Source organism: Sebastes umbrosus, chromosome 9 (assembly GCF_015220745.1).
Source record: "Sebastes umbrosus isolate fSebUmb1 chromosome 9, fSebUmb1.pri, whole genome shotgun sequence".
Classification (NCBI taxonomy): domain Eukaryota; kingdom Metazoa; phylum Chordata; class Actinopteri; order Perciformes; family Sebastidae; genus Sebastes; species Sebastes umbrosus.
The window spans coordinates 7,561,073-7,587,629 of NC_051277.1; the positions used below are offsets into that span (position 1 = coordinate 7,561,073).

A 26,557-nucleotide genomic window follows, 5' to 3' on the forward strand; every position below is an offset into this window, starting at 1 on the left:
GGGATGCTTTCTAAGGAAGAGTGCCGAGCTTGAAATGCTTTGCCAATCTAAGTCTTTGTGTGTTATTCACACCATTGAGTGTCCTCTGTATTAGATTGGATTTGATAACATATATATCTCTCTTTACATCACTGTCATCTTTTAAAGAAAGTCAAATGATTCAACAAACGAAAGATTTACAATGAATTTTTTCAATAGCTAACCTTTGAATATAAATGCATGACATGTTATTTATCTGTAAATATACAGGCCTATGTATTTAGGCCTAACAGGAAATCCTACAACAATGTATATAGCACTAAACAGAGATTTTTAGATCAGATTGATTTGTGTGCATATAAAAAAGATGCATCCAGCCATTTGCAAGAGTGATACACGAGGAGAGAGAAGCCATTTTAAATGTTGTGCGAGCCAATTCAGATGCTCCACATCATCAATGATGACCCGCCCACTCTGCCTGTCAATCACTTGAACAGGAAGAGCACAGCGTACAGAGGAGGGCTGTTAAACCATCCATCCTCTATACTCATATCACTTCTTTTCAGAGGGCTGGTGAGAGGAAGCAGCAGAGCGACGTTCTCACAGTATTACATTCAGCTGGAGACGATTTACAGTTTCTGACCTGCATATCTTTATCTGAGGGAGGGAACCACAAATAAAACAATGCAATGATTAACAAAGTGATTAACATTAAACAATCGTAGGCCACTATACAGTATGTGCAGTGGTCGACACCCCCACTATAACACGGACAGGAACACCTAACAATATAATGCAGCCCAGTGCAACACCACAAACTCTGGCCTCAAAATAATCATCAAAGAGTTCGAGTGGGGGTTTGTTTGAAAGGTGTAAAGAGAAAGCAAAAAGAAAGACCAACAACCTATCTATTTATAGGGACCAGCACGTTTGTTTAGGGTCAATATATTGTTGACAACGAGCCATAACACCATTTCTACTTTCACACAAACAGACACAAATAGACACACATGCACAGTCACCACTGACAAACAAATGATGCATGGAAACTTTAGCATTGTTGTGGTTGCGCTTCAAACTAAAGTGTCAGTACATAGGGGCTTTTCTACCTTTCTCAGTCTCTGTTTTAACTTTTATAAAAAGGCAAGAGGAACACCACACTTATTTATACAATTGTTATTAAATTGTCTTATTGATAATTTTTATGTAGACGAATATTTTTTTTTTAAATATTAAGGGCTGTCAAAGTTAACATGATAATAATGCGTTAACGCAAATTTGTTTTAACACCACTAATTTCTTTAACGCATTAATGCAACTTGTGAATTTTAGGTTATAGCGGGTTCAGTTTTAAAGCTTTAGTGAAGATACTAGCATCACATGAAACTAGAAAACCTAAGGAGCATTGGTACCAACCATGTCATACTAGCTTCTCGGGAAATAGGCTAAATAACACTCCAAACTTACACTACATTTTGGCGAGTAAAAACTGTCAAGGCTATTTTCAAAGGGGTCAATTGACCTCTGACCTCAAGATATGTGAATGAAAATGGGTTCTCTGGGTCACCCGAGTCTCCCCTTTAGAGACATGCCCACTTTATGATAATCACATGCAGTTTGGGGCAAGTCATAGTCAAGTCAGCACACTGACACACTGACAGCTGTTGTTGCCTGTTGGGCTGCAGTTTGCCATGTTATGATTTGAGCATATTTTTTATGCTGAATGCAGTACCTGTGAGGGTTTCTGGACAATATTTGTCATTGTTTTGTGTTGTTAATTGATTTCCAATAATAAATATATACATACAGTTGCATAAAGCAGAATATTTGCCCACTCCCATGTTGATAAGAGTATTAAATACTTGACAGATCTCCCTTTAAGGTGTGTGTATCTGACATTTGGTGCCCACTTCTAACAAGGCTTGAGAGCAAACAGTAAAACAACGTTGGTATCACGTGGTATCTCTGGGTTGTAAGTAAATGGATAGATGGATTTGGTGTGAAGTAAATGCGATGGAACGGGGGAGGGAGAATGAGACATCTAGTAGCTGAAAGTCATCAATGTTATAAATAGTACCTTTAATATCACAACTTACAGGAGTATGTAAACGGCTCAGGAGGGTTGGACACACACAGCTACCCAGTCACTCTATGTCATGACCGTTTTTTATCACACTCTTCTGCGGTGTGATGCTTTTCATTGGTAGTTGCTGTCAGAGGGGGGAGGCGCTAATCATTCACTGGTCCCACCCCGGTCTTTTTGTCAAGAGCAGAAGTTTGAATTGTGATCTTAAGTTAAGTTTGCCTGATTAACCTCAAATCGGTATGACAGCCTTCATTAAGTCTGCTCCAATATGCATCACTTGGTGCAGTGATAGATTAAAACAAAACAAACTAATATGCATCTGTCATATTTTAAGATTGTAGATGCATGTGGTTGTAGATGCCTTTGGTTGCATCTTAAAAAACATGAAGGATAGACATTATTTAGACTTTAAATGAGCACACTAACAATAAAACTAAAACAGTAAATTAACCTGCTGAAGACTCTTGTAGCTCTACCCTCACTACAAACATCCTGTTGAAGCCCATAGTCAGGTCTGTTCTGAGTAAACAGCCTTGATGGTCGGTCAAAGGATGGAAAATTGGCCCACCGCAGCTTCTGTCTCAGTGTAGCTGTTGCATGTGGCTTTGCTTGTTCTCACAAGACAGACATACAGAAGGCCTTTATACGAGGTGCTGTGAAACCAGAAAGAATGGAGGGGTTCATTCATTTGAGTGGTTGTCCCCTTACATTTTTTTACGCTGTATATTTTTCAACAAAAGAAGACTGATTGTGTCTACAACATAAAATGCTGCGTATTTGTTTTTGTGAGCCATGCTTTGCTCTACAGTTGTGGGAGGTTGTGGTGGACAGATACACAGCAGTTCACTGGTGAAAACCCTGACTGTCTGTCTGCTAGTCTCTCTCTCTCACTTTGTGTCTCTATGTGCACATGACAAATATATGGAGTGAAACAATAATGATAGGACCTTTTTCATAGCAGGCATTTAGACTTGTTAAACACGTAACATTACTAGAATCGGCCTGTCCTTAATGTTATTGGTTGCACTAGTGCTTTTCCTGCTATGACACATCTAAATATGTGTTGTGAAAAGAAAATGGAGGCGATGAACAAGCAAAAACACTTAAGAGTGCTTGCAAGACCATAAATATTTAGATCAAGAGGTCCCAACTTAGTAAACTGGTTAAAGAAATGAAATTGAAAATATGAAGAAGTCTATCGTGCTCTTGGGTTCACTGCCAATAGAGTGCTACAGGAATGAGTCCTAAAGCCCGTAAATGAGTTAGCATTTTAGCACTTCCTGTTCTCTCGTCTGGAAGTCAATGGGTTTTTAGTTAGATGCCTGAAATAAGGTTTGTGGTTAACACAAGCTTTAGAGATTTTAATGTTTTGTTCTATGGCATAAAATACGTCAGTAAATATCCCACTCGTGAATTTTGAAGCCTTTATTTGTCTTAAAAAAGGCGGTTGCTAACAAGTGGCTAAATGAGACTACTAAACGTCATCACGTTGACTCGTCCGCCTTCACATCCTTGTTGTGTATACTCATGCTCATGCCACAGTGGTGTAGTGTGTTTATAGCCTGCGTAAGCTTTTTACTTCTGACGATTGCATTTACACTTCAATTCATTTGTGGAGATTATCTTGCAGAACAAAACTTTTAAGTGTTGAGGAACCCAGGGCGATGCTTACTTCCTGGTTGGCCTACAAAAACATGTCATCCCTGGAGCACTCTGTGTAAAAATTGAATAAAATAATCATCATTACAATATTGTTACATTTATAAAATTGCAATGCTCAATACTAACTACAAATTGTGCATTCCCAAGAGTCATCTTTCTCTCACACATATGTTTACCTGTGGACCCTTCACACCTCTTGATTTCCTGTGTGGTTTTGGCCACACTTCCTCTCACCTCTCCCCTGCAACTGTCCCTTAAACCTGCAGGCTACCACCTACGCTGTAGCTAACGTTATTTCAAAACTCCTTCTTTCCATCTCTTGTTGTTGATTTGGATGTCCAAATTATGACAAAAATCGAATTTTACTCTAGCTCCAGCATGAGTTTAGCCCAGCTTGGCATAAACACAGGAAGCAAAACAGCTGGCCTACTCTAGCTGAAAAAGGAGAATACTGCTTCAACAACTCCAATAATGTCTCATTTAAATGTTGTATGTCATTAACTGACAAGCTAGCTACCAATACATCCAAAAAATCATTGAGGCTTTGTTCAGTTACAAAAGTGTGTGAAGTTGGCAGCACTGCTTTCCACATTACTACATTTCTCGGCATGTTACTGCCGGTAGAATAGCGTGAAACTGGCAGAAAATGTGAATTGTGTCACCTGCATATGCATGTACATGTGCGTCCTTGTGCGTGTGCTGGCGAACTCAATATACAAACAAAGTGATCAAGATCAAACGTTGCTCTGCATCGTGACCTTTAAATACACACATACAGTGTGACAGTAAGACCGATTTTGCTGTTGTTAAAATACTTCCAGTACTTGTTCCAGCACAAAACACAAAAAACAGTAAATTCAGTCAGGAAGTCTGAATAAAGACACTGTTTTGAAAATACAACAACAACTCAGAACAAATAGATTTCCTATGAAATGAAAAAGAATCACACGTTTGCTATAAGTAGGGGGACGGTCATTGCTCTCTGTAAACCTTGATCACTATGCGACTACATCTTTCATTTGGGCGGTAGACATCAGTAGTGCAAGACAAGAGTGCTGTATGTGCCACAATGATCGGAAGACTGACTGCTTTGATTCTACTTTGTACTGTGTGTAAGTGCAATTCTTAACTACTATGAGAAAGACTAGACCATGTAATAATCTTAGTACTTTACCTTTTTACTTCTTTTGTGTTGAAGCTCTGTTACTGTTTGTCTCTTTTCTTCAGACCTGATTCAAACTGCAGAGCTTCCTCACCAGATCTCTACAACTGTGGTTGAAGTTGGTGGAAATATTACTTTACACTGTCCATTTTCTGAGGGGGATGGACAATCAGTGTACTGGTACAAGCAATCTCTTGGATATTTGGCCCAAACAGTCTTTGCTGTTATTGGTGGCAGAATAACACCTAGTGAACAACTCAACAACCCACGGTTCACAGCAACACAAGAGGATACTCAGTATGTTCTTACCATCACAAATGTCAGCAAAGAGGACGAAGCAACATACTTCTGTCTCATTGGAGGGACGTATTCACAGAGTTTTGTTAATGGCATCTTCTTGGCTGTGAACGGTAAAATATATATTTACTTTCAGTGTTTGTGCCAAGTTTTTATGCCATACAAATAATTAAGATCATTAATTCCTTTTGATGTCTTTTTTAACTGAATCATGCAGATCGTAATCAGCAGAAGACTTTCTACGTGAAACAAAGTCCGGAGACTGAGTCGGTAAAGCCGGGCGACTCAGTGACTCTCCAGTGTTCACTTCTCTCCAAGAACAAAGAAAACGCAGATCAGTGTCCAGATGAACACAGCGTGTACTGGTTCAGATCTGGATCAAGAGAATATCATCCAGGCATCATTTACGCTCACAGTGATGAAGAAGAGGAAAAACGTTGTGTCTACAGTCTGTCCAAAACTATACAGAGCTCCTCTGATAATGGGACTTACTACTGCGCTGTGGTCACATGTGGAGAGATCCTGTTGGGCGAAGGAACTAAAGTGGAGACAAGTAAGTTTTTACAGTTGTATTTAAATCATATATGCATCTTGTATTAATTCATTTAGCCTGGTTAATATTAACTCGATTTTGGCAAAATGTTATAAGACAGTGTTCATTATCGATCAAGTCTTTGTCCCAGAACTCAAGTAAAAAAAAAAGGATCTTTGACTAAATGCTATATTTGAACATTTGTGTCTGTTGATAAACGTTATTAGTTTTCTAAATGCCACTGTGTTACCCAAGAGTCCATAATTAAATAATGTTTAATGTCTTTAAGAAAATGATTGCCATTCGGGATCAGAACTGGACCCAGTTGTCCTTGCGCTTGGAGTCCTGTTGGCCTGCTGTGCCATTGTGATTGTCGTCCTTATTTTCTATGGAAATCGAACGAAAGTTTGCGAACATTGCAAAGGTAGGTTCACCAAATTTTACTTTCATTTAAGTTACACTTTTTGAGACTGTACCATAAAGATATGAATGTATGAAATTACTTTGCTGTTAAAACAGAAAATGTGGGCTTCTGATGGTTAGAAGGTTTGCAGTTTATATTGTTTATCATTATAACACTGAAGTTGTATTGAGCTCATTACAGGAGTGAAAGTGTTTAACTGAAAATGTGATTCAAATCTTTTCTTTGTTTTTCCATGTCCTTTAATGAGAGGGTGACAAAAATCAAACTGATGTGTGTACACATATTCTGAAGGCTTTGTTTTTTATTTTAACAGCACCAGTGAGTGCTTCCCATCATCTTGGACAAGATAGGACAACTGTGGATCTGTCAAATGATCTGGTAAATACGTGGCAGTGTGTTGTCTTGGTGTAGCGATCTAGATATTCTGCCTTGATCCTTTGGACAAAAACATACAATATTACACTCATACAAGAAAAATCTAATAAACTGTTGAGTAGCTACAACATAATGCCTGTTGTTATATGATAAATGGGGATAAAGTCAAGAGGTATAAATATGATGACTGAGAAATTACGTAAAAGAAAGTATGTTTAGATGACTGCAAAGACACTGTAAAGCAATCTATACTCTAGACTTGGTCTTTATGTTACAGCCATAATCTCTGAAATATTTGTCATTAACACACAAATATTATGTTTTTGCAGGATGGAGGACTGAACTATGCAGCATTGGATTTCTCCACAAGGAAAGTGAAAAGAGGGAAGAGGAAGACGAGAGAGTCGCCACAAGAGTGTTTGTACTCTGCTGTTAGAGCAGATAACCACAACCAGCAACACACCTCTCTATAGACCGAGCACAGCCTGTGCAAAGATCCCCAAGTCTCTACAGAGAGCTTCAGCTTGGGTGTGTGTGCACACGTATAGCTTTTTATTCCTAACTGACATCCAGTAGTGATGGGAAGCAGTTGTGTATCAGAATGAGTATACTTTCTAAAAAAAAAGGTTTGCAGCCTGATTTAGTGAGAGAGCACCAGATGTTCAGTTGCTTTGTGCCTGTACTTCTGTACGGTGACATAAAGGTCAACATGTCTGTGGACCTGTGTTTGCTTTTGTTGTTTTGTTGACCTAAAACAGTATACTTTATATCTATATTGTCTTCTCATATGAAATAACAGCATTTTCACTCATCACAAATGCTACAAGAAAAAAAAAGGATAATTATAGTTTGCTTCTCAGTATGTCTGGTTTTCTGTCCAGGTCTAGTTCCACCTCTGCTCCCCTCAGATTAAAGAGGTAGCATTTCTTTGTATGAAAAAAAGACAGATGAAATGACCATCTTGAGATGGGATCACACCAGCCAAGATGCCAAATCGGGCCAGGTGGGGGGCCTCTTCCCCACCTCCGACCCTCTTCTTTCAGTGTCTTTGCTTGGACCACACCCATCTTCAAACTCAGCCTTCATTTTGATCTCAACCTTCAAGTTTCGTGACTGCATCTTGCACAGTTGTGACGCTATCACGGCGACAAACTCTGTCCACAGACAGAAGTATAAACACCTGGTGACTCACACACACAGACTCACAAGGTGAAATCATTAACAGCGTCACTGTCGTTGCTGGTAATCAACATGCAATGATGAGCTATCTCCTTTTACCTGAAGTAAACTAAGCTGCTCTGCTAATCACCAGCCACGGCAGCATGTGGCTGGTATTGTTTTCACCTTGTGAGTCTGTGTGTGTCATCATGGCGATATGTGATCTTGGAGATGCCTACTGTAGCGGGAACTACCACAGAAAAGGTTTTAAGTACTTTGCCAGGTGTTTATAAGTCTTGTCTGATAGATTTGGGTGGTATCATAAGATTGATTTCTGATTTCTTGCTATTATTATATTGTTTGAGCCCTGAGTTGATTTTCTATTTGTGTAGTTGCATTTTTGTTGTTTTCCAGGTGCAAATGTGAGTACAATGCTTGCATGTGAAGTGCTGATGACAATGAAGAAATTTAATTTGTACTGAATTAAGAAATTTGGATTTTGTGTTAACAGATCAGTTTTGTACAGTAAGATGCATCCTGCAGTGATTGAAACTGAAGGTCTTTTCAAAGTTAACACACACTGTATGTACTGTAAGAAAACAGGTGTTCATTTCTATTTAAAATTTCATTGTAGATGTGGTATCTTTTGTCATAATATAAGTTTGTTTACTAAGAAATTAAACATGTGCACACAAATATAAATTCCTTTTAGTACAATTGTACTGACCTCTTCTCACCGCTCTTTCAAAATGAATCTTCCAAAAAAAGGGGCAGATTTTTTTTGTATGGAAACTTTAATAGAATGCACAAAAAATGAAACAAAATAACATGGATGGAATACACAATGATCCAGACTATTACGAAAAACTATTAAACATGGTTATTTTTGGACTAATTATCAAATCAGTATTTGGATTGTTGATCCCTCACAAAAGCCCTGATATCGGTGTAGATCGTCTCTTCCTTTCTTTGATTCCTTCTCCCTGCATTGCCAGCTTTCCTCCTGGTAAAGACTGGTGTACAATAAACCAAAGTGTCCTCATTTCTCTGAGGAAATAAAGTGAACATGAGTGAGCGGATTCCGATACATGCACATATAAACATAAAAATTGCTTTTATACAGTTTAAATTCCTTACCTGTTGATTTTGCTGATTACCACTGGCTGTTGCAGCATTTGTTTGCAGAGTGGCGGCAGCTGTATTATTAAAAAAAATGATGGATTTAACTTTATTGTAAATGTATGATACTACAGGTTGTCTTATACAGAGTATAAATGAAAAAAAATGATGTTAGCTTTTGGGGAAACACACTGTGATAATATGGCGTTGCCATGGGTGTGCCTGTGCCACGCAAAGACGCAGCTGGCACACACAAAAATCAGATGCAGATTGAATATTTAGTGATAGCCTTACTAAAACAAGTTACTATTGCTAAACAGCCCGCCACTATCCATCTGCAGCTGTTCTATATTTCTACTAGTGGAAGTTGGCAACCCTACACACACATTCAGCAATGAAAAAAAGTCATGAGCAGTCTGGACCTGGAGGGGCTGCATAGAAAGCTGCCGGGCCGGTAGAAAACGGAGTGGCAGCCGGCAGCGTCATTTCTTGCTGCATTGACTTGCACCCAGACATCAGAGTTCAGGTCACCAGCCACAACTTTTCATAAATACATGCTGAGGTAGCTGTATTAGTGTTAAATAAGCCCAATTGGCCACTTGCATAAAAGAAAAGGCCTCTACATCTCAAAGTCCTGGGCTGAATCTCAGACCCAGTCCATCCCTGGATCATGTAGCACATCCACTAGTTTTTTTCTGGCTGTGCTAGTGCTTTAATAGATAGAATAATGTCTCTTACCGTTGCAACAATTACAGGATTTTTTCCTGATGGCATAAACAAGGAAGGCTATAACAATCAGACTGATAGCCAAAGCAGCACATAACAGAAAGACAATCGTGTTGTCGTTCTGTGAATCACACGTGCTGCCAACTGAAACATTAAAGAAACAAATAATAAAAGTTAATAAATAGTAATAAATTATTTACGTTATTTAATAAGATTATGATAATTTAACCATTATATAGAAATATAATGCAGTTACCTTCAACGTCCAGTTTTGTCCCATTTCCAAATAATATCTCCCCACACGTGGCCACAGCACAGTAATAAGTCCCGGCATCAGAGGAGCTGACGTTCTTAGAGAAGCTGTAGACACATTTCTGTGGAGAGCGAGCCTTGGGGCTCTTCTCACATCCATCACTGTTGTTCCTTTGGGCATAAATTAAACTGGGATGAGATTTATCTGATCTGGCTCTGAACCAGAACACACTGTGTTCACCTGGACATGTTTTCTTCTCAGAGTCAGAGAGGACTGAACACTGCAGAGTCACTGAGTCTCCTGGACGGACTGGATCAGATGGAAAGTCTTGAGTGACGGCAGTGATATCAGGTTCTGGTCCTGGGAAATAAAAATAAAGAAACAATAAACATGTTTTACTCAATTCAATGATGATAAATTCTAGGTGTTGAGGTTACAATAATCTATTCTTAAACAAAAGAGTCTGGTGACTTATACATGAATCATGCAAACATACAACAACTTAATAGAAGTTAGTAAGAAAATGAAAAACATTAAAATATGTAACATTGCTGTTATAAATTATGCATAATTATATAATTTTTAAGGCATCTGGAGTATATTTACCTTTGATTCTCAGAAATATTCCTTTCGAAAATGTCATGTGGCTTCGTCTCACTTTTATACAGTAGTAGACCGCAGTATCGCTGAACTGAGTTTTGGTAATATGCAGAACAAATGCTCCAGGCTCTTGTGTTGCTGTAACACGATCAGTCTCCTCAACAACCTCGCTATCAAAGGCTAATGTTCCTCCTAATATTTCAGGAAAGGTTCCAGAAACGACCCTGATCCAAAATAAGTATGTTGTATGCCATAATCTGTCGCGGGTACATGTTAGAGTGACATTTTGTCCAACACCAATGGTCTTTGTCTCAAAGATGCGATCGTCTGTGCATCCTGAAAATCAAATCAAACAGAGTAATAACTAACAACAGAGATACATTCATATGCCTTCTCTATATTCCTGCATGAAGATGACAAATGTATTTTAAATATATATGTGGAGTAAATGTGGCTAATACTTACGTCCAATTTTGAGCACGAGCAGAATACAAAATATGATCTTCATTTTCTTTCCACATGAGAGACTGCAGTTGAATTAGATCGTATCAGAAGATGATTCGCCTTAATGTAATCATATGAAGTGGGAGGGAACAATTTCAGAGCAATCTGATTGGCCTCTCGTTATGTTTGTGTTTCACTATACCACAGTGGAAATAATACCACCCATTTCCCAACTTAAACACATGACAAAACAGTACGTATTTGTTTCATGGTGGTTTTCTACAACTGACACAGAGAGTAACCTCAACAGATGATTTGATCTTAATGTGAACTACAGTTATCCAAAAATAATCTGGTTCACGAAATTTAGTTTTCATTCACTGTTGTACTACTTCAATTATTATTATTTTTAATTTAAAAACAAAACATTGTAACTTGCACAATATATATAGTAGTTATTCTTATTATATTTTTATGTTAGTCGTAGTAGTCGGGTATATCTATCTATCTATCCTTTACTACCATATTTATGAAGGTTGTAACCTAGATAGAAACTAGATGGCAGGTGCATTTTTTAATTTTTACTATGTTTTCTAAATGTGTTTTCATTAGTGTATAATCACCTGAAACCAGAAGGCCCTCATAGTTCTCTGAAACACGTGAAACTGCGGTAACGTGAACTGCCGTCTGACTTCTGTTGCTCCTAAAGTAGTGTTGTTTTGGTAAGGATGGCCTCTGAGCGAAGTGAACGGCGTTACCACGGTTTTGCACTCTGCGGCTCACGTTATTGCAGTCTTGGAAAGCTAGGAGTGAGCGGAGGGGTACTCAGTTGGTTGCAATCTGCAGCCACACCACTAGATGCCGCCAAATCCTTCAGAACACCAAGTGTGTGACACTTGCAAAACAATACAATTAAAAAAATATATATATATCTCTTTACATCACTGTCATCTTTTAAAGAAAGTCAAATGATTCAACAAACGAAAGATTTACAATGAATTCTTTCAATAGCTAACCTTTGAATATAAATGCATGACATGTTATTTATCTGTAAATATACAGACATTTTAAATGTTGTGCGAGCCAATTGAGATGCTCCACATCATCAATGATGACCCGCCCACTCTGCCTGTCAAAAACCTCAACAGGAAGAGCACAGCGTACAGAGGAGGGCTGTTAAACCATCCATCCTCTATACTCACATCACTTCTTTTCAGAGGGCTGGTGAGAGGAAGCAGCAGAGCGACGCTCTCACAGTATTACATTTAGCATGGAGACGATTTACAGTTTCTGACCTGCATATCTTTATCTGAGTGAGGGAACCACAAATAAAACAATACAATGATTAACAAGGTGATTAACATTAAACAATCTTTGGCCACCATACAGTATGTGCAGTGGTCGACACCCCCACTATAACATGGACAGGAACACCTAACAATATAATGCAGCCCAGTATAACACCACAAACTCTGGCCTCAAAATAATCATCAAAGAGTTAGAGTGGGGGTCTGTCTCCAACTTGAAAGGTGTAAAGAGAAAAAAAATAGAATGACCAACAACTTATCTATTTATAGGGACCAGCGCGTTTGTTTAGGGTCAATATATTGTTGACAAAGAGCCATAACACCATTTCTACTTTCACACAAACAGACACAAATAGATACACATTCACAGTCACCACTGACAAACAAATGATGCATGGAAACTTTAGCATTGTTGTGGTTGAGTTTCAAACTAAAGTGTCAGTACATGGAGGCTTTTCTACCTTTCTCACTCTCTGTTTTAGCCTCAGGAAGCTGGGCTTGCACTGCTGTTTTACCTTTTATAAAAAGGCAAGAGGAACACCACACTTATTTATATGATTGTTATTTAATTGATAACATTTTTATGTAGACAAATTTTTTTTTAAATAATAAGGGCTCTCAAAGTTAACACGATAATAATGCGTTAACGCAAATTTGTTTTAATGCCACTAATTTCTTTCAACTTGCGAATTTTAGGTTGTAGGGGGTTCAGTTTTAAAGCTAGAATGAAGACACTGGTATCATATGAAACTAGAAAACCTAAGGAGCATTGGTACCAACCATATCATACTATCTTCTCGCAAAGGAGGCTAAATAACACTCCAAACTTACGTTAAATTTTGGTGAAGAAAAACTGGCATGGCCATTTTCAAAGGTGTCCCTTGACCTCTGACCTCAAGATATATGAATGAGAATGGGTTCTATGGGTACCCACGAGTCTCCCCTTTACAGACATGCCCACGTTATGATTTTCAAAGGGGTAAATGCAGTAGTAGGTAACATGCACATTGCAAAATCTGGCAAAAACTCTCACAAGACTTGTTTCCCAACAACCTATCCTAACCTTAACCATTCGAGATCAATACCTAATCTTAACCATCTTTTGAGTTTCCCAACTCGTGGGTTACCTTCTACACACGACCCTGGTTCTGGCTGTTACAGTAGTGATAGAGTGGTGCAGGGATGACGTATTTTTGTAGGCCAACCAGGAAGTTAATATCGCCCTGTGTTCCTTCGACAAAAAGCCAATGAGATTCTTTCATCGGATTTTGGATTATTACAGAAAATAAAGTAAAGGTGGACGTGTCGGTGTTATGATGTTTAGTAGTCTCATTTAGCCACTTGTTAGCAACCGCCTTTTTGAAGACACGTAAAGGCTTCAAAATCCTTAAGTGGGATATTTACTGTCGTATTTTATATTGTAGAACAAAACAATAAAATCTCTTAAACTTGTGTTAACCACAGACCTTATTTCATGCAACTTACCAAAAACCCTTTGACTCTCAGACGAGGAAACGGGAAGTGCTAAAATGCATTACAGGCCTACTAGTTGAACCCTGTGGAATTTTATTCATGCAAAATCTAGTTGCAAAGTCTGTTTGTTTTTTATTTTCATGAGCAAATGTGAGTAACATGTTTGCAATGTGAAGTCTTAATAGCAATAAAAAAAATTGAAAATCAATAGATTTTAAGTGTGGTAAGAGATCAGCATGAGCAAGCACAAGTAAGAAACATTAAGCAATATAAAATGATGACGCTGTTTGAGTCTCTTACTTTAAAAGTATTTTATTTGTTTCTACTGTGTTGCAAACATTAAACAAGAAAACCAATCAATCTTACTGTCTTATACTAGATGCTAACTTATAAAAGTTATTTTCAAAATAAACAGATGAGTAAACATTTAACAAATAAACTATGCCATTATAAAAGCAAAGAGAAAACTAAAGTTTTACCTGAAAAACCTTAAAAAAGAGACACAAAGAAACCTTCCTCAATCCTCCGACTGTTTCAAGGTAAATCTTTCAATAAGCCTGTTTGAGTGGTAGAATTATACACCTTTAATAAAAGACTTTAATAAAAAATGCACAAAAATTAAACAAGAATTAATAGATATGAGATGCTGTAGAATATCACCAAAAGCCATTAAAACTATAACATTTTGCATCATGATAATTCATGCCCTTTTATAAAAAAAGTCTTCCAATGATTGCAAACGGATGGGACAGAAAATAATGTCAAAATGATACATGAAACATGTTTAAGGTTATCCAAATACAATATTGTTACCGATATCAGATGTGAAATTGATGTGAAGCAGCATATTTACAACAGTCTATCTTTAACTAGCAGATCTAGTAGATTGTTAATCTATCACTCAAGTCCTGACATCAGTGTAGATCGTCTCTCCCTCTGCTGTTTCTACCTTTCTTCTCTCTGCTCTGCCAGTTTTCCTCTTGGTGAAGGTTGTAGCAGAATAGGTCAATGAGTCCTCATCTCTCTATATAAATAAAATATATGGAAAAACATCATGTGACAGCATGCATTAATATTTACATATATAGAGAATATTTCTTTAAATTCCTTACCTGCTGACTTTGGTGATGACCTCTGGCTGTTGCAGCTGTATTATGAAATAAAAACACAGATATAAGAAGAAAGATGCTGTAGGTTCATTTACACAAATCAGTAATCAGTAATCCTGGGAAAGTTAGCTTTTGCAAAATACTGAATGAGAAACTTCTATTACCGTTGCAACAATCGCACGTTTTCATCTTGATGGTATAAATCAGGAAGGCAACAACAATCAGACTTATAGCCAAAGCTGCACATGACAGAATCAGAACTGTGTTGGCCTTCTGCAGATCCCAGATGTTGAGTCCTGAAACAATATGAAAAGGAGCAAATAATGAAAATTAACAACTATTTTGACAAGATGTTTTAACTAGGGCTGTCAAAATTAAGGCGCTAATAACCTGTTAACTTAAAATTGTTGTAATGCCACTAATTTCTCTAATGCATTAGTGCATTCATCTTTCGGAGGTTGTCGCATGCTCAGTTTTAAAGCTAGAGTGAAGGTACTGGCGTCTAGGTTAAAAAAGGTGCTAAACTTGCGCTAAATTTTGGCGTGGTAAAGCTGTCATGGCCATTTTCAAAGGGGTCCGTTAACCTCTGACCTCAAGATATGTGAATGTAAATGGGTTCTATGGGTACCCACGAGTCTCCCCTTTACAGACATGCCCACTTTATGATAATCACATGCAGTTTGTGGCAAGTTATAGTCAAGTCAGAACAATGACACGCTGACAGCTGTTGTTTTAATTGTTTCTACCAGAATCAGAAGTAATGATTATTAATGGTTAATATGGAAATGATCTGCAGTTACCTTCCACGTCCAGTTTTGTTCCTCTTCCAAAAAATATCTCCCCACACGTGGCCACAGCACAGTAATAAGTCCCAGCATCAGAGGAGCTGACGTTCTTAGAGAAGTTGTAGACACATTTCTGTGGCGAGCGATCCTTGAGGCTCTTCTCACATCCATCATCGTTTCCATGTGTGTCAATTAAACTGGGATGAGATTCATCTGATCCGGCTCTGAACCAGAACACACTGTGTTCTCCTGGACATTTGCTCTCAGAGTCAGAGAGGACTGAACACTGCAGAGTCACTGAGTCTCCTGGATGGACCGGATCAGATGGATGGTCTTGAATGACGGCAGTGATATCAGGTTCTGATCCTGGGAAATACAAAGACGATAATAAACATGCTTTACTCACTGTAATGAAAAGAAAAAAAATTAAAAATATTTATATACATAAACAACTGATGTAGTATCATTTAGTATATTTAATATATATTATATATGTTTTATATTTATAAAGATGCAGTACAAACTATGTAAGCATAATGACTAAATTTTTAAGGAATGTGAAATGTTTTTCTGTATTTTATTTACCTTTAATTCTCAGAAATGTTCCTTTCAAAAATGTCATTTTGAGTTGGTTTACTTTTATACAGTAGTAAACTCCAGTATCGCTTGGCTTTGTTTCATGAATATGCAGAAGAAATGTTCCAGGTCCTTGTTCTGCTGTAGAGCGAGGAGTCTTATTAACAACCGGATAATAAAAAGTAAATGTTCCTCCCAAGACTTCAGGAAAGTTTCCAGAAACAAGTCTGACCCAAAACAAAGTTTCTCGGAACAGGGATTCCTGGCGAGGACACGTCAAAGTCACATTATCTCCAACACCAACAGTCTTTGTCTCAAAGATCTGATCATCTGTGCATCCTGAAAATATTAGAGAAGCATTGATCAGTGATTAATGACAGAGAGAGAATCATGCATGTGCTGCTAAATTACTGTCAAAATTATAAATATATCTGGAGCAAATCTGATATTTCTACATGTACTTACGCCCGACTCTGAGCATCAGCAGAAAATAAAACACGATCATCATTTTCTGGTTTATCCACTGGAGACTGCAGTTAAATTAGATCGTACTGGAAGACGATTCGCCTTAATGTAATCATATGAAGTGGGAGGGAACAATTTCAGAGCAATCTGATTGGTCCCTCGTTATGTTAGTGTTTCACTAAACCACCAGTGGAAATAATACAAACCTTTGTCCAACTTAAACACATGACAAAACACCGACAGCACGTATTTGTTTGATGGTTTCTACAACTGACACAGAGAGTAACCTCAACAGATGATTTGATCTTAATGTGAACTACAGTTACACAAAAATAATCTGCTGCATGAAATTTTGTTTTCATTTACTGTTGTACTACTTCAATTATTATTATTTTTAATTTAAAAACAAAACATTGTAACTTGCACAATGTATATATTAGTTATCTTATTTATATTTTATATTTTTTATGTTAGTCGTAGTAGTCGGGTATATCTATCTATCTATCTTGTACTACCATATTTATGAAGGTTGTAGCCTAGATAGAAACTAGATAGCAGTTGCATTTTTTAATTTGTACTATGTTTTCTAACTGTGTTTTCATTAGTGTATAATCACCTGAAACCAGAAGGCCATCATAGTTCTCTAACACACGTGAAACTGCGGTAACGTGAACTGCCGTCTGCCTTCTGTTGCTCCTAAAGTAGCGTTATTACAGTAAGGATGGCCTCTAAGGGAAGTGAACGGCGTTACCACGGTTTTGCAGTCTTGGAAAGCTAGGAGTGAGCGGAGGGGTACTCAGTTGGTTGCAATCGGCAGCCACACCACTAGATGCCACCAAGTGTGTAACACGTGCAAAACAATGCAGTTAAAAATATTAACAGTTTGTCTGGATTTTGTGATTGGGATGCTTTCTAAGGAAGAGTGCCGAGCTTGAAATGCTTTGCCAATCTAAGTCTTTGTTCGTGTGTTCTTCACACCATTGAGTGTCCTCTGTATTAGATTGGATTTGATAAAATATATATCTCTTTGCATCACTGTCATCTTTTAAAGAAAGTCAAATGATTCAACAAACGAAAGATTTACAATGAATTCTTTCAATAGCTAACCTTTGAATATAAATGCATGACATGTTATTTATCTGTAAATATACAGGCCTATGTATTTAGGCCTAACAGGAAATCCTACAACAATGTCTGTAGCACTAAACAGAGATTTATAGATCAGATTGATTTGTGTGCATATAAAAAAGATGCATCCAGCCATTTGCAAGAGTGATACACGAGGAGAGAGAAGCCATTTTAAATGTTGTGTGAGCCAATTCAGATGCTCCACATCATCAATGATGACCTGCCCACTCTGCCTGTCAATCACTTGAACAGGAAGAGCACAGAGTACAGAGGAGGGCTATGAAACCATCCATCCTCTATACTCACATCACTTCTTTTCAGAGGGCTGGTGAGAGGAAGCAGCAGAGCGACGCTCTCACAGTATTACATTCAGCTGGAGACGATTTACAGTTTCTGACCTGCATATTTTTATCTGAGGGAGGGAACCACGAATGAAACAATACAATGATTAACAAGGTGATTAACATTAAACAATCGTAGGCCACCATACAGTAGGTGCAGTGGTCTACACCCCCACTATAACATGGACAGGAACACCTAACAATATAATGCAGCCCAGTGCAACACCACAAACTCTGGCATCAAAATAATCATCAAAGAGTTCGAGTGGGGGTTTGTTTGAAAGGTGTAAAGAGAAAGAAAATAGAACGATCAACAACCTATCTATTTATAGGGACAAGCACGTTTGTTTAGGGTCAATATATTGTTGACAACGAGCCATAACACCATTTCTACTTTCACACAAACAGACACAAATAGACACACATGCACAGTCACCACTGACAAACAAATGATGCATGGAAACTTTAGCATTGTTGTGGTTGAGCTTCAAACTAAAGTATCAGTACATAGGGGCTTTTCTACCTTTCTCACTCTCTGTTTTACCTTTTATAAAAAGGCAAGAGGAACACCACACTTATTTATACGATTGGTATTAAATTGTCTTATTGATAATTTTTATGTAGACGAATATTTTTTTTTTAAATAATAAGGGCTGTCAAAGTTAACATGATAATAATGCGTTAACGCAAATTTGTTATAACGCCACTAATTTCTTTAACGTATTAACGCAACTTGCGAATTTTAGGTTGTAGTGGGTTCAGTTTTTAAGCTATAGTGAAGATACTAGCATCACATGAAACTAGAAAATCTAAGGAGCATTGGTACCAACCATGTCATAATAGCTTCTCGCAAAGGAGGCTAAATAATGCGCCAAACTTACACTACATTTTGGCGAGTAAAAACTGGCATGGCCATTTTCAAAGGGGTCCCTTGACCTCTGACCTCAAGATATGTGAATGAAAATGGGTTCTCTGGGTACCCACGAGTCTCCCCTTTACAGACATGCATGATAATCACATGCAGTTTGGGGCAAGTCATAGTCAAGTCAGCACACTGACACACTGACAGCTGTTGTTGCCTGTTGGGTTTCAGTTTGCCATGTTATGATTTGAGCATATTTTTATGCTAAATGCAGTACCTGTGAGGGTTTCTGGACAATATCTGTCATTGTTTTGTGTCGTTAATTGATTTCCAATAATAAATATATACATACATTTGCATAAAGCAGCATATTTGCCCACTCCCATGTTGATAAGAGTATTAAATACTTGACAAATCTCCCTTTAAGGTGTGTTTATCTGACATTTGGTGCCCACTTCTAACAAGGCTTGTGAGCAAACAACGTAGACAAAGTTAAACAAAGTAAAACAACGTTGGTATCACGTGGTATCTCTGGGTTGTCAGTAAATGGATAGATGGATTTGGTGTGAAGTAAATGCAATGGAACGGGGGAGGGAGAATGTGACATCTAGCAGCTGAATGTCACCAATGTTATAAATAGTACCTTTAATATCACAACTTACAGGAGTATGTAAACGGCTCAGGAGGGTTGGACACACACAGCTACCCAGTCACTCTATGTCATGACCGTTTTTTATCACACTCTTCTGCGGTGTGATGCTTTTCATTGGTAGTTGCTGTCAGAGGGGGGAGGCGCTAATCATTCACTGGTCCCACCCCGGTCTTTTTGTCAAGAGCAGAAGTTTGAATTGTGATCTTAAGTTAAGTTTGCCTGACTATCCGCAAATCGGTATGACAGCCTTCATTAAGTCTGCTCCAATATGTATCACTTGGTGCAGTGATAGATTAAAACAAAACAAACTAATATGCATCTGTGGTATTTTAAGATTGTAGATGCATGTGGTTGTAGATGCCTTTGGTTGCATCTTAAAAAACATGAAGGATAGACATTATTTATACTTTAAATGAGCACACTAACAATAAAACTAAAACAGTAAATTAACCTGCTGAAGACTCTTGTAGCTCTACCCTCACTACAAACATCCTGTTGAAGCCCATAGTCAGGTCTGTTCTGAGTAAACAGCCTTGATGGTTGGTCAAAGGATGGAAAATTGGCCCACCACAGCTTCTGTCTCAGTGTAGCTGTTGCATGTGGCTTTGCTTGTTCTCACAGCACAGACATACAGAAGGCCTTTATACGAGGTGCTGTGAAACCAGAAAGATGGAGGGGTTTATTCATTTGAGTGGTTGTCCCCCTACATTTTTTTACGCTGTATATTTTTCAACAAAAGAAGACTAATTGTGTCTACAACATAAAATGCTGCGTATTTGTTTTTGTGAGCCGTGCTTTGCTCTACAGTTGTGGGAGGTTGTGGTGGACAGATACACAGCAGTTCACTGGTGAAAACCCTGACTGTCTGTCTGCTAGTCTCTCTCTCTCTCACACTTTGTGTCTCTATGTGCACATGACAAATATATGGAGTGAAACAATAATGATAGGACCTTTTTCATAGCAGGCATTTAGACTTGTGAAACATGTAACATTACTAGAATTGGCCTGTCCTTAATCTTATTGGTTGCACTATTGCTTTTCCTGCTATGACACATCTAAATATGTGTTGTGAAAAGAAAATGGAGACGATGAACAAGCAAAAACACTTAAGAGTGCTTGCAAGACCATAAATATTTAGATCAAGAGGTCCCAATTAAGTAAACTGGTTAAAGAAATGAAATTGAAAATATGAAGAAGTCTATCATGCTCTTGGGTTCACTGCCAATAGAGTGCTACAGGAATGAGTCCTAAAGCCCGTAAATGAGTTAGCATTTTAACACTTCCTGTTCCCTCGTCTGGAAGTCAATGGGTTTCTCGTTAGATGCCTGAAATAAGGTCTGTGGTTAACACAAGCTTTAGAGATTTTAGTGTTTTGTTCTATGGCATAAAATACGTCAGTAAATATCCAACTCGTGAATTTTGAAGCCTTTATGTGTCTTAAAAAAGGCGGTTGCTAAAAAGTGGCTAAATGAGACTACTAAACGTCATCACGTTGACTCGTCCGCCTTCACATCCTTGTTGTGTATACTCATGCTCATGCCACAGTGGTGTAGTGTGTTTATAGCCTGCGTTAGCTTTTTACTTCTGACGATTGCATTTACACTTCAATTCATTTGTGGAGATTATCTTGCAGAACAAAACTTTTAAGTGTTGAGGAACCCAGGGCGATGCTTACTTCCTGGTTGGCCTACAAAAACATGTCATCCCTGCACTCAGTGTAAAAATTGAATAAATTAATCATCATTACAATATTGTTATGTTTATGAAATTGCAATGCTCAATACTAACTACAAAATGTGCATTCCCAAGAGTCATCTTTCTCTCACACACACTGTATGTTTACCTGTGGGCCCTTCACACCTCTTGATTTCCTGTGTGGTTTTGGCCACACTTACTCTCACCTCTCCCCTGCAACTGTCCCTCAAACCTGTAGGCTACCACCTACACTGTAGCTAACGTTATTTCAAAACTCCTTCTTTCCATCTCTTGTTGTTGATTTGGACGTCCCAATTATGACAAATATCAAACATTTTACTCTAGCTCCAGCATGAGTTTAGCCCAGCTTAGCATAAACACAGGAAGCAAAACAGCTGGCCTACTGGAGCTGAAAAAGGAGAATACTGCTTCAACAACTCCAATAATGTCTCATTTAAATGTTGTATGTCATTAACTGACAAGCTAGCTACCAATACATCCAAAAAATCATTGAGGTTTTGTTCAGTTACAAAAGTGTGTGAAGTTTGCAACACTGCTTTCCACATTGCTACATTTCTCTGCATGTTACTGCCGGTAGAATAGCGTGAAACTGGCAGAAAATGTGAATTGTGTCACCTGCATATGCATGTACATGTGTGTCCTTGTGCGTGTGCTGGCGAACTCAATATACAAACAAAGTGATCAAGATCAAACGTTGCTCTGCATCGTGACCTTTAAATACACACATACAGTGTGACAGTAAGATCGATTTTGCTGTTGTTAAAATACTTCCAGTACTTTTTCCAGCACAAAACACAAAAAACTGTAAATTCAGTCAGGAAGTCTGAATAAAGACACTGTTTTGAAAATACAACAACAACTCAGAACATATAGATTTCCTATGAAATGAAAAAGAATCACACGTTTGCTAAAAGTAGGGGGACGGTCATTGCTCTCTGTAAACCTTGATCACTATGCGACTACATCTTTCATTTGGGCGGTAGACATCAGTAGTGCAAGACAAGAGTGCTGTATGTGCCACAATGATCGGAAGACTGACTGCTTTGATTCTACTTTGTACTGTGTGTAAGTGCAATTCTTAACTACTATGAGAAAGACTAGACCATGTAATAATCTTAATACTTTACCTTTTTACTTCTTTTGTGTTGAAGCTCTGTTACTGTTTGTCTCTTTTCTTCAGACCTGATTCAAACTGCAGAGCTTCCTCACCAGATCTCTACAGAGGTGGTTGAAGTTGGTGGAAATGTTACTTTACACTGTTCATTTTCTGAGGGGGATGGACAATCAGTGTACTGGTACAAGCAGTCTCTTGGATATTTGGCCCAAACAGTCTTTTCTGTAGTTGTTGGCAGAATAACACCTAGTGAACAATTTAACAACCCACGGTTCACAGCAACAAAAGAGAGTACTCAGTGTTCTCTTACTATCAGAAATGTCAGCAAAGAGGATGAAGCAACATACTTCTGTCAAAAGGGAAAATCGTATTCACAGAGTTTTGTTAATGGCACCTTCTTGGCTGTGAACGGTAAAATATATATTTACTTTCAGTGTTTGTATCAAAATGTTATGTCGTACAATTAATTAAGATCATTAATTCCTTTTGATGTCTTTTTTAACTGAATCATGCAGATCGTAATCAGCAGAAGTCTTTCTACGTGAAACAAAGTCCGGAGACTGAGTCGGTAAAGCCGGGCGACTCAGTGACTCTCCAGTGTTCACTTCTCTCCAAGAACAAAGAAGTTCAGTGTCCAGGTGAACAGGATGTGCACTGGTTCAGATCTGGATCAAGAGAATATCATCCAGGCATCATTTACACTCACAGTGACAAAGAAGAAGAAAAACGTTGTGTCTACAGTCTGTCCAAAACTATACAGAACTCCTCTGATACTGGGACTTACTACTGCGCTGTGGTCACATGTGGAGAGATCCTGTTTGGCGAAGGAACTAAAGTGGAGACAAGTAAGTTTTTACAGTTGTATTTAAATCATATATGCATCTTGTATTAATTCATTTAGCCTGGTTAATATTAACTTGATTTTGGCAAAATGTTATAAGACAGTGTTCATTATCGATCAAGTCTTTGTCCCAGAACTCAAGTAAAAAAAAAAGGATTTTTGACTAAATGCTATATTTGAACATTTGTGTCTGTTGATAAATGTTATTAGTTTTCTAAATGCCACTGTGTTACCCAAGAGTCCATAATTAAATAATGTTTAATGTCTTTAAGGAAATGATTGTGATTCGGGATCAGTACTGGACCCAGTTGTCCTTGTGCTTGGAGTCCTGTTGGCCTGCTGTGCCATTGTGATTGTCGTCCTTATTTTCTATGGAAATCGAAGGAAAGTTTGTGAACATTGCAAAGGTAGGTTCAACAAATTTTACTTTCATTTAAGTTACACTTTTTGAGACCGTACCGTAAAGATATGAATATATGAAATTACTTTGCTGTGAAAACAGAAAATGTGGGCTTCTGATGGTTAGAGGGTTGGCGATTTATATTGTTTATCATTATAACACTGAAGTTGTATTGAGCTCATTATAGGAGTGAAAGTGTTTAACTGAAAATGTCATTAAAATCTTTTCTTTGTTTTTCCATGTCCTTTAATGAGAGGGTGACAAAAATCACACTGATGTGTGTACACATATTCTGAAGGCTTTGTTTTTATTTTAACAGCACCAGTGAGTGCTTCCCATCATCTCGGACACAACAGGTCAACTGTGGATCTGTCAAATGATCTGGTAAATATGTGGCAGTGTGTTGTCTTGGTGTAGCGATCTAGATATTCTGCCTTGATCCTCTGGACAAAACACACAATATTATACTCATACAAGAAAAATCTAATAAACTGTTGATTAGCTACAACATAATGCCTGTTGTTATATGATTAATGGGGATAAAATCAAGAGGTATAAATATAATACTGATGATTGAGAAATTACGTAAAAGAAAGTATGTTTAGATGACTGCAAAGACACTGTAAAGCAATCTATACTCTAGACTTGGTCTTTATGTTACAGCCCTGATCTCTGAAATATTTGTTATTAAAACACAAAAATTATGTTTTTGCAGGATGGAGGACTGAACTATGCAGCACTGGATTTCTCCACAAGGAAAGTGAAAAGAGGGAAGAGGAAGACGAGAAAATCGCCACAAGAGTGTTTGTACTCTGCTGTTAGAGCAAATAACCACAACCAGCAACACACCTCTCTATAGACCGAGCACAGCCTGTGCAAAGATCCCCAAGTCTCTACAGAGAGCTTCAGCTTGGGTGTGTGCACACGTATAGCTTTTTATTCCCAACTGACATCCAGTAGTGATGGGAAGCAGTTGTGTATCAGAATGAGTATATTTTCTAAAAAAAGGTTTGCAGGCTGATTTAGTGGGAGAGCACCAGATGTTCAGTTGCTTTGTGCCTGTACTTCTGTACGGTGACATAAAGGTCAACATGTCTGTGGACCTGTGTTTGCTTTTGTTGTTTTGTTGAGCTAAAACAGTATACTTTATATCTATATTGTCTTCTCATTTGAAATAACAGCATTTTCACTCATCACAAATGCTACAAGAAAAAAAAAGGATAATTATAGTTTGCTTCTCAGTATGTCTGGTTTTCTGTCCAGGTCTAGTTCCGCCTCTGCCCCCCCATCAGATTAAAGAGGTAAAATTTCTTTGTATGAAAAAAAGACGGATGAAACTACCATCTTGAGATGGGATCACACCAGCCAAGCTGCCAAATCGGGCCAGGTGGGGGGCCTCTTCCCCACCTCCGACCCTCTTCTTCCAGTGCCCTTGCTTGGACCACACCCATCTTCAATCTCAGCCTTCATTTTGATCTCAACCCTCAAGTTGTGTGACTACATCTTGCACAGTTGTGACGATATCGCAGCGACAAACTGAGTCCACAGACAGAAATATAAACACCTGGTGACACACACACAGACTCACAAGGTGAAATCAATAACAGCGTCGCTGTCGTTGCTGGTAATCAACATGCAATGATGAGCTATCTCCTTTTACCTGAAGTAAGCTAAGCTTGCTCTGTTAATCACCAGCCACGGCAGCGTGTTGCTGGTATTGTTTTCACCTTGTGGGTCTGTGTGTGTCATCATGAAAAGGTTTTAAGTGCTTTGCCAGGTGTTTATAAGTCTTGTCTGATAGATTTGGACGGTATCATAAGATTGATTTCTGATTTCTTGCTATTATTATATTGTTTGAGTCCTGAGTTGATTTTCTATTTGTGTAGTTGCATATTTGTTGTTTTCCAGGTGCAAATGTGAGTACAATGCTTATATGTGATGTGCTGATGGCAATGAAGAACGTTAATTTGTACTGAATTAAGAAATTTGGATTTTATGTGTTAACAGATCAGTTTTGTAAAGTAAGATGCATCCTGCAGTGATTGAAACTGAAGGTCTTTTCAAAGTTAACACACACTGTATGTACTGTAAGAAAACAGGTGTTCATTTCTATTTAAAATTTCATTGTAGATGTGGTATCTTTTGTCATAATATAAGTTTGTTTACTAAGAAAGGAAACAATACGTGCACACAAATATAAATTCCTTTTAGTACAATTGTACTGACCTCTTCTCACCGCTCTTTCAAAATGAATCTTCCAAAAAAGGGGCAGATGCATAATTTTTTTGAATAGAAAACTTTAATAAAATGCACAAAAATTGAAACAAAATTATAAGGTTGAAATACGCAATGCTACAGGCTATTACGAAAAATGATTAAATATCGTTATTTTTGCACCAATTAGCAAATCAGTATTTGGATTGTTGATCCCTCACAGAAGCCCTGATATCGGTGTAGATCGTCTCTTCCTTTCTTTGATTCCTTCTCCCTGCGTTGCCGGCTTTCCTCCTGGTAAAGACTGGTGTATAATAAACCACAGTGTCCTCATTTCTCTGAGGAAATAAAGTGAACATGAGTGAGCGGATTCCAATACATGTACATATAAACATAAAAATTACTTTTATACAGTTTAAATTCCTTACCTGTTGACTTTGCTGATTAGCACTGGCTGTTGCAGCGTCTGTTTGCAGAGTGGTGGCAGCTGTATTATTAAAAAAAATTAATAACATATAGTAAAAAATTATTTAAACTTTATTGTAAATATATGATACTATAGGTTGACTTATACAGAGCACAAATTTATCAAATGATGTTAGCTTTTAGGGAAACACACTTTGATAATATGGCGTTGCCATGGGTGTGCCTGCGCCACGCAAAGACGCAGCTGGCATACACAAAAATCAGATGCAGAGTGATTCTTTAGTGATAGCCTTTCAAATAAGAGTTACTATTGCTAAACAACCCACCACTA

The 26,557-nt window shown here is 37.9% G+C and overlaps 4 protein-coding genes across 6 annotated transcripts in view; 2 read left to right on the top strand and 2 right to left on the bottom strand.

Moving 5' to 3' along the window:
- The window catches only part of LOC119494907, a 60,366-nt gene that overhangs the window by 31,658 nt on the left and 2,151 nt on the right, over window positions 1–26,557 (bottom strand). Inside the window, exons 2-6 of the mRNA XM_037781134.1 lie at window positions 10,380–10,709; window positions 9,777–10,133; window positions 9,533–9,664; window positions 8,813–8,871; window positions 8,580–8,722 (exon numbers count right to left, since the gene is read on the bottom strand). Coding sequence (XP_037637062.1) covers window positions 8,580–8,722; window positions 8,813–8,871; window positions 9,533–9,664; window positions 9,777–10,133; window positions 10,380–10,709 — 1,021 coding nt within the window. The remainder of the gene's footprint in view (window positions 1–8,579; window positions 8,723–8,812; window positions 8,872–9,532; window positions 9,665–9,776; window positions 10,134–10,379; window positions 10,710–26,557) is intronic.
- Window positions 4,730–25,844, top strand: LOC119494395. Of its 3 annotated transcripts, none has more exons than XM_037780245.1 (7): window positions 4,730–4,839; window positions 4,955–5,299; window positions 5,404–5,739; window positions 6,008–6,142; window positions 6,456–6,520; window positions 6,847–7,958; window positions 25,364–25,844. In XM_037780245.1, exons 1-6 carry the CDS (start codon window positions 4,797–4,799, stop codon window positions 6,988–6,990), a joined length of 1,068 nt encoding a protein of 355 aa, XP_037636173.1. In that variant the 5' UTR covers window positions 4,730–4,796; the 3' UTR covers window positions 6,991–7,958; window positions 25,364–25,844. The 3 variants fall into 3 exon arrangements, with proteins under 3 accessions (XP_037636173.1, XP_037636174.1, XP_037636175.1); XM_037780246.1 differs by having other exon boundaries at window positions 6,847–7,939; window positions 25,345–25,844; XM_037780247.1 differs by lacking the exons at window positions 6,456–6,520; window positions 25,364–25,844 and having other exon boundaries at window positions 6,847–7,431.
- Window positions 14,020–16,681, bottom strand: LOC119494404. The gene is made up of 6 exons (XM_037780262.1): window positions 16,533–16,681; window positions 16,077–16,406; window positions 15,507–15,857; window positions 14,871–15,002; window positions 14,710–14,744; window positions 14,020–14,621 (listed from the first exon to the last, which is right to left on the bottom strand). The coding sequence occupies exons 1-6, from the start codon at window positions 16,573–16,575 to the stop codon at window positions 14,499–14,501; spliced, it is 1,014 nt and encodes a 337-aa protein (XP_037636190.1). The 5' UTR covers window positions 16,576–16,681; the 3' UTR covers window positions 14,020–14,498.
- LOC119494397 (immunoglobulin lambda-1 light chain-like) lies at window positions 22,187–24,465 on the top strand. Its single transcript, XM_037780248.1, has 6 exons — window positions 22,187–22,296; window positions 22,412–22,756; window positions 22,861–23,190; window positions 23,459–23,593; window positions 23,906–23,970; window positions 24,302–24,465. The coding sequence occupies exons 1-6, from the start codon at window positions 22,254–22,256 to the stop codon at window positions 24,443–24,445; spliced, it is 1,062 nt and encodes a 353-aa protein (XP_037636176.1). The 5' UTR covers window positions 22,187–22,253; the 3' UTR covers window positions 24,446–24,465.